The following is a 7,989-nucleotide window of genomic DNA, read 5'->3' on the forward strand; positions in this document are numbered from 1 at the left end:
TATATTACAAAACCCCCTAAAATTGATGGTTTGATGGTGTCGTTCTAGGGGTATATTTTTGTGGAGCTCGACGTTCACGTTGTGGGCGATTATGACGATTAACATTCTCTTCATCCGTATGTGGGGGTGTGCGAAACATAGATGAAAAATCATATGTCTCAAGCGCCATCGATGAACTTGAGTTGGGAGGAGTGGAGTACTGCGATTGATACGGGTCGGGAGGAGTAGAGTACGGTGGTGGATACGGGCCGGAAGGAGCGGAGCACTGAGGTGGATATGAGTCAGGATTACTGGAATGTTGATGTGGTAGTGGACTGAAGATATCAAACTCTGAATGATATTCGTGGCCTGACAAGCCTGGGAAATAGTCATTGCCCCCTAAATCTGGATGATAAGAACTATCTCCAGAGTATAGTTCCGGCTCTGGCTCTGGTGCGTGATGCGAATTTGAAAATGGTTGCCCAATTTGTGTCGTATGTGGAGGGACTACCATCGAACGCCCACCAAATAAAAAAGGTTTCCCTATCTCACAGCACCACTGTATGTACTCTAACGAGGGCTGTAGATCCAAAGCACAATCCATCTGAAGTACCTTTCCTAATCGGTTGTTCCACATCGTAATATATTCTTCATGCACTTCTCCCCAATTATTTCCATACGCCCCCTCTTGCTCATCCCATGGATATCCCCCAATTGTACTGGCAGTGTCGGGATATACTGTATACAACCGAACTGTCGGAGTACTCGATTGTCATGATACCACTCCACTATATGAAAATTGATAACAGGTGCGCTAATGCACCATAGGTTTGAGTGGACGTAGGCAGATGAGGGAATAACCGCCATAATTTCTGGAACGGAGTACGGTATCCAAACGAACTGTACAGTTAATAACATTTTTATATTAATACGGGTTGAGTGAGATAAAATAATAAAATTAAGTTTATATTGGAAAAACTTACCCCCTCTCCAGCATGATTCTCAATCATCAGACGGTATATCGGAACCGTGTATGACTTTCCGATACCCAGATTAGTGCTCTATCTAAGGAAAAAAATCGTTAGAACAATATAATTTGAAAAAAAAAGTCAACTAATTCTTATAACGAGTAAAAATTCATCACCTATTAACGAGTGAAAATATATATGATTGATGACTAATGGATGCCAAGAATGGCATCCGGTAAAGTGCCCACGACTGTAGCAGTATGAGGCATCCGCCTATGTCCATCGTAGAAGGATCTGTCATCTGACAAAGTTCGCGATACAGCATGGCTAACACTGCAGATCCCCAACTGTATGAACGGGTGTTATGCAAATTGGATAATAGGGGTAAGTACATCAAGTGAACCATACTGCCGTTTGCATCCGGCATGAGTACACCCCCTATAAGGTGCATAATATAAGATCGAGTGGCTTGCATCATCTCCCTTTCATTGGCAGTACTCGACAAATGCTCAAGATTTACCTTTAGCCATGAAAACCTCAAACCGGTAAATTTCCCTTCACTTGGCGAATGACCAAGTAATTCATAGTAAAGGGTAGTTGGCCTAGAGATCAAACTTACGCCCGTGACCACATTCCCATCGATGGGAAGCCTGAGCTGTAGTGCAACATCCTCTAGAGTGATGGTACACTCCCCGCATGGCAAATGAAACGTGTGGGTCTCTGGACGCCATCGCTCGACTAAAGCGGAAATCAAGTCGTATCGTAGATCAAAAGTCCGGATCAATGCCGCTGATCCGAACCCGGCTAATTCCAAGTATGGTATTAGGCATTCATCTGGTAGAAACCCTACACTATTAACACGGCCCCTCAATACGCGGTACTGGCCCTGACATTATTAAATTAGCAAAATAGTTAATACAATATAATTTAATTCCGCAAATAACATGAGTATCAAATAAAAAATTTATTACTATCTCATTAATAGTACTTGATATGTGATTATTATTAGTATTAATCAAAGAACCCATTTGCTGCAAATCTGCAATTAAAACAATGAATTCATTTAATTTGTTTCAAAAAATATAATAAATTATTTCAAATTTCAGAAACAAAACACCTAAAATATCTAATAATTTCCCATAATTTACCTACAATAAAAAAAATTATGTTAGATTACAATAATAATATAATTAAAATTAATATAAACTATATAAACATAAAAACATACGAATTAAACAATAAAAATAGAAATAGAAACATAGTTGATTAGTTTCTTTCAAACAAACAACCTATAAAAATAACAACAAATTTAATCAATATTTTAATAAATCAATAAAAATTGTCAAATAAATGAAAAATAAAATAAAATTACACTGCATAACAAATACTTTATAACTTTTTCAAATATTGTATTGAAAAATCAAACACATGAAAATTAATTATATATAATAGTGATTTGAATTAAGATTTTATAACTTTTTCTAATACCAGTAATTCTCAAATCCTTAAATCAAATGATAATTTTATAAATTTAGAGGTTTTTAATTAGTCGGCATATAAATGAAGTATTTGTTATGTTCCTATAATTGGTGAATACAATATCAGTATTCTAGATTTTGTAGCAGGATTTGAGATAAATCTTAAAATGTATAATTTAATCTATAAATTTTGATTTAATATGTAATCTAATACATATTCAAATATTATATGAAAATATGATTTTTTTAAATATATAAAATCTTGAATATATTTTGTATCAAATATGTACATAAAGATAAAATTAAATATTTCAATTTTAAAGATGTTTATGGATCAAATAGCTTGATTTACTTTGAGCCTAGTTTAGATTTACGCTTTTCGACTTAGTTACATTTTATATGATATCTTAACAGAGTATTTTTAAATAATATTTGCAAGATAGAGTAAGTAAGCATCCACATTGCTTAGGCTAAATATGAATTTTCATTGTTTGGCCTAAAATCAAATAATAACATATCAATACTTAATAATGAATTAAAAATTTTAAATGACCTTAAACATCATTTGTCTAAATTCATTTTCAAGATGAAATGATTTTTATTTTTTTATAAACTTATATGTTTAATCACCAAATACTAAACTAAACACAACAATTTATAACTTAATCCTAATTTACTAATAAATTAATTTTAAAATAATTACAAACACAAATTTTTTAACATAATCCTAAATTACTAACAAATTAATTTTAAAATAATTATAAAAACAAAAAATACATTCATACAAAATATTAATCTAAAACTATAAACACTAAACATAAATATTTTATAATTAATAATTAATAACAAAAAAGATCACAATATATTAATTAAACTCTTTAAATTATAAACAAAATTAATTACTAAAAAATACATTACCTTTTTTCTTTCTTTCTTCTTCTTCTTTTTTTCTTCTCCTTTCTCTCTTTTTTTTTCTCTCTTTCGGTGTGGATGGGGTTTGGGGGACCATACTTATAAGGTCCCCCATTTGTAACTTTTTCTTCCCATTGAAGGGACTAAACAGCAGCATGGGCAGACAGCTGCTGGTCTGTGGAGCTTGGGGGAGGGGCAGCTGGGTTTACTGTTCGGGCAGCTAGGTTTACTGTTCGGGCTGCCCATTTGTGCCTACCTACCAGGCGCGATTAATCGCGCCTATCCGACAGGCACGATTCTTTTTTACCCGTATTTTGACCCGTTAAACTGTATTTTTACCTGTATATATATTTAAATATTTTAATAAAAATAAAAAAATAATATTTTATTAAAAAAAATTAATATAAAATAATCATTTACGCCTGTCAGATAGGCGCGAATGAAAAAAAACCCCATTTTCGTATATAATTGGGCTGAGAACCTATTTTGATAAATAAATTTTTTTAATTTATTTTAGTAAAAAACCCAAAATTGACCTAATATTACTCATATAATAATCTATTTACTAATTAAATAATTATTTAATACACAAATAAAGAATATTTTTATTTTCACAAGCGGAGTTTCACAAAACTTATAAATTGACATTTAAAAAAATATATATAAATAAGATACGTTATAATCTTTTTAACCCCATTTATAAACTTAAAACTATTTTATCATCAATCAATCAATGAGATTTATAAAAAAAGATTTTCTCAAATACAATTTTTTTTTTACTATAAAAGATTGATGTGATTTGATGTGGTTAATCAAGCTTGAGTCCTTGTCATAGAAATCGTAAGCTGAGAAGTAGCAGGTTAGTGTCTCTACGATTCCCAACCATATTAACGAGCAACTCGGTAGGTCACCAATATAGCATGATCATGTACAACCATGGTCATCATCTTATCTTACACCCACATTATCATCCAATCAAACCTCCCTACCTTTCAATTGACTACACGTGTCATAAATTCAATCACTGAAACAAAACGATGGCGTTCAACATGCAGTTAGCCAGTTGCTCGCTCTATTTTCTTTCGCTTTTGGGGTACTTCAAACAAATCGCCAACGTAAACGAGAAATAAACCAAATAAAATAAAAAGAGCCTCAAATTCTCCGCCCATTTTCTTTTCATTTTTCACGTATAAATTTCACTCCTCCTCTTAATAATACATTTGCCTTCACATTTCTTTGAAATAAAATTTCGTTTGTATTTTTTGCGGGTGCAAATCCAATGGCTGCGATCTTCCAAGGAGTTGGAGCTGCCGCAGCTTTGTCATCCTCACCGTCCAACTCTTTCGATTCCAAGAAATTCGTTTTCTCTCCTTGTAGATCCTTCTCCGGTTCGCTGCTCTTAGGATTTTCTTCGGTTTTTTTTTATTTTCATTTCTTTCCATTTTTGAAAGTTTTTTTCTTTTTTCAATTTGATTTTGTGCAGTGAGGAAAGGAGCGAGCTTTGCAGTGGTCAGATCCGATGGAAGAGTAAATCTGAACCCTAAGGGCCGAAGGGCTCAACAATTGATTTCCAATGCAGTCGCAGTAATGACTCTCTTTCATGTTTTGGATTTTGAACTTTATTTTTATTTTTTAAAATTTTGTGTTACTGATTGTATTCTTAATTTTATTTAGACCAAATCTGATAGCGCCGCTGCTTCTTCATCCTCGAAACCAGGGTATGATTCTATTTCCGATTTGGATTTAACTTTCGAATTAGTGTTACATAGTAGTTAAGTGCTTAATATTTGTTAAACACGAGTTTTATGAAAGTGAAAGCAAGTATTTAAGTCTTCTATATCTCGTGGAAATATGAAAGATGTCGATGTTAGTACTATATAATTTGCATTAATTGGAAAATGCCTTCAACTTTGCCACCTAATAACATTCCTGTAAGATAGCGTTGAATTCTTTCCTTTTTCGTTCTTTTCTTGTCTTATTTTGGAATGTTAATGGATTTTGGTTTTCTATTCGGATTTATCCATTACTGGCCTTTGACTGAATAAGTGAATATTGCTTTTGTATTGTTTAATCACAATTTTGATTTTCTTATGTATGACTTTTCTAAATATAAGAGAATTATCTTCGATGCCATAGTTTTTAGCTTGCACTATGCTTCTGCTGCGTGTCGAACAAAGTTTTTAACCTCCTATTATGTTGTGAGGTCCAGGCATTTGACTCCATTCACATCTTTCTAAAATCACTGGGCTTTTCCACAAATGTCAAGCATTGTTCTTTTCCGTTGCAATCATGCAACTGTTATGCCTTGTTTGGTTATCTAGTGTATTAACACAAAGAAAATCTTAATTATTACATAAGTATTAAAATTGTTTGCCATAACATAAATAATAATTAGTAAAAAGTTAAACTAAAAATAGAAATATGAGGAAAACTCCTGTAAAAAAGTAAGACCTCTTCAAAATAAGTAAAATAATTTCGTTCCTTCTGCTAAAAACAAGTTGTGAGTGGCTAAAAATTAGCAAGTGAAGTTGTTTATTGCTAACTCATGTACTAAAACATATTGAGAAAATAATACTCCTACCAAGCATGGCATTAGTGCAATGATTGAGTCATCCCAGTCTGTCAACTAGATGTCATGGACATGTGTGTCAAATGTTGAATAGAAATGCCGTTGCTGGAGACCTATGTGTGCATCTATGTGTGCATGCGTATAAGTCTGTATTTATATATGTAGTCTTTGTTTCTGTGTGTTGCTATGGAGTTATGTTGCATTGTCAAATTTTTGCATTCATACTTGTTATTATAATCATGTCTTTTGTTTTGCTTTTTTTTTTTTATGGACAAATGTTGATACCATTTCAGTATCTATTATCAGGGATATATCTAATGAGATATATATTGTATTCCAGGCATGAGCTTTTACTTTTTGAAGCTCTGCAAGAGGGTTTGGAAGAAGAAATGGAGAGGGATCCCCGTGTATGTGTCATGGGCGAAGATGTGGGTCACTATGGAGGTTCATACAAAGTGACCAAAGGACTGGCAAAAAAATTTGGGGACCTTAGGGTTCTTGACACCCCAATTGCTGAGAACTCCTTCACTGGCATGGGAATTGGGGCTGCTATGACTGGTTTGAGACCAGTTGTTGAGGGCATGAACATGGGATTTCTCCTCCTTGCTTTTAATCAGATCTCCAACAACTGTGGTATGCTTCATTATACATCCGGTGGCCAGTTTACCATACCAATAGTCATTCGTGGGCCTGGTGGTGTTGGACGTCAACTAGGGGCTGAGCATTCTCAACGTCTTGAGTCATACTTTCAGTCAATCCCTGGAATCCAAATGGTTGCATGCTCCACCCCATACAATGCCAAGGGCTTAATGAAGGCTGCAATCAGAAGTGAGAACCCTGTTATCTTTTTTGAGCATGTTTTGCTTTACAACCTCAAGGAGAGAATCCCAGACGAGGATTATATCTGTAATCTTGAGGAAGCTGAGATGGTAAGGCCTGGAGAACATGTCACCATTCTAACCTATTCAAGGATGAGGTATCATGTAATGCAGGCGGCTAAAACATTGGTGAACAAGGGTTATGATCCCGAAGTAATTGATATTAGGTCTTTGAAACCATTTGATCTTTACACTATTGGGAACTCAGTTAAGAAAACACATCGTGTTCTTATTGTGGAGGAGTGCATGCGGACTGGTGGTATTGGTGCTAGCTTGATAGCTGCGATTACCGAGAATTTCAACGACTACTTGGATGCTCCAATTATGTGCTTATCTTCACAGGATGTGCCTACACCATATGCTGGAACCCTGGAGGAAGTGACTGTTGTTCAGCCTGCCCAGATTGTGACAGCCGTTGAGCAGCTCTGCCAGTAATTGCAAATTTGCAATAGCAGAAATATTGATGCATGGTTGAAGTTCTGTTAGTGTTGTCATGTTTATTTTGAAACCATTCTCTTGCGACTTTGTTTTCAATATATAAGTTTCACGAGTTATGTTAGTGTTATGTTTGTTGAGTTGTTCGTGGGTTTAAGGCATTTAGTTTGACCTTTGTTTTTTCTTGACTGAAATGGGCAGTAAGACCTTTAAGCAGTGTTACATGTAGGGTACTGGAAAATAAGTCTACATTTCCAGTTGCTGTCACATTACTACACACTATGAGACAAGCCAGTGTAATTCATTGTCTAAATTTTTCTTATGAAGGTGGTAATGCAAATAGTCTCATTTCTTCACATCCTTTTTTTCTCTTTAATATTTTAGTGTGTGTTCTTGTAGCTTTCATTACTTTTTATTTACATTCAAACTTAATCCCCTCGTAGCTGCTGTAAATTTCTGCTTTTGGACCATGCTCCAAAAGATCTTGGCTCCACTAGAAAGAGTTAGTACATACTAACACTAAAATATTTGGGTGTTCACAGCCTGGCTTAATGCCATTGTAGCCCAGCTAAGGTACGTTTCAAACTAACTTCAATGAAATCCAAAACCAACATTTCTTCATTTATTACGTTAGGTTAACTTTCTCAAATCTTATATATAATATAATTATGAATTTAGTTCCTAGCATTTACCCATTTTTCATTTTGGTCTTAGTTTATTTATTTATCATTTTGATCTTCAATATTTTAAATTTTATTTAAATTGTTTTT

General features: G+C 34.0%; 1 protein-coding gene across 1 annotated transcript; it reads left to right on the forward strand.

Moving 5' to 3' along the window:
* Window positions 1-4,384: 4,384 nt before the first annotated feature.
* LOC107913605 (pyruvate dehydrogenase E1 component subunit beta-3, chloroplastic) lies at window positions 4,385-7,575 on the forward strand. The gene is made up of 4 exons (XM_016842252.2): window positions 4,385-4,725; window positions 4,821-4,921; window positions 5,012-5,055; window positions 6,247-7,575. The coding sequence occupies exons 1-4, from the start codon at window positions 4,617-4,619 to the stop codon at window positions 7,217-7,219; spliced, it is 1,227 nt and encodes a 408-aa protein (XP_016697741.1). The 5' UTR covers window positions 4,385-4,616; the 3' UTR covers window positions 7,220-7,575.
* The last annotated feature ends 414 nt before the right edge of the window (window positions 7,576-7,989 follow it).

This window comes from Gossypium hirsutum, chromosome A05, assembly GCF_007990345.1.
Source record: "Gossypium hirsutum isolate 1008001.06 chromosome A05, Gossypium_hirsutum_v2.1, whole genome shotgun sequence".
In the NCBI taxonomy this organism is placed as follows: Eukaryota; Viridiplantae; Streptophyta; class Magnoliopsida; order Malvales; family Malvaceae; genus Gossypium; species Gossypium hirsutum.

Bases quoted from the DNA above. Each gene is read 5' to 3' on its own strand.
- LOC107913605 (XM_016842252.2), top strand. From the start codon at position 4,617: ATGGCTGCGATCTTCCAAGGAGTTGGAGCTGCCGCAGCTTTGTCATCC. The intron at 4,922-5,011 runs GTAATGACTCTC...AATTTTATTTAG, and splicing joins TGATTTCCAATGCAGTCGCA to ACCAAATCTGATAGCGCCGC. The intron at 5,056-6,246 runs GTATGATTCTAT...ATTGTATTCCAG, and splicing joins TCTTCATCCTCGAAACCAGG to GCATGAGCTTTTACTTTTTG.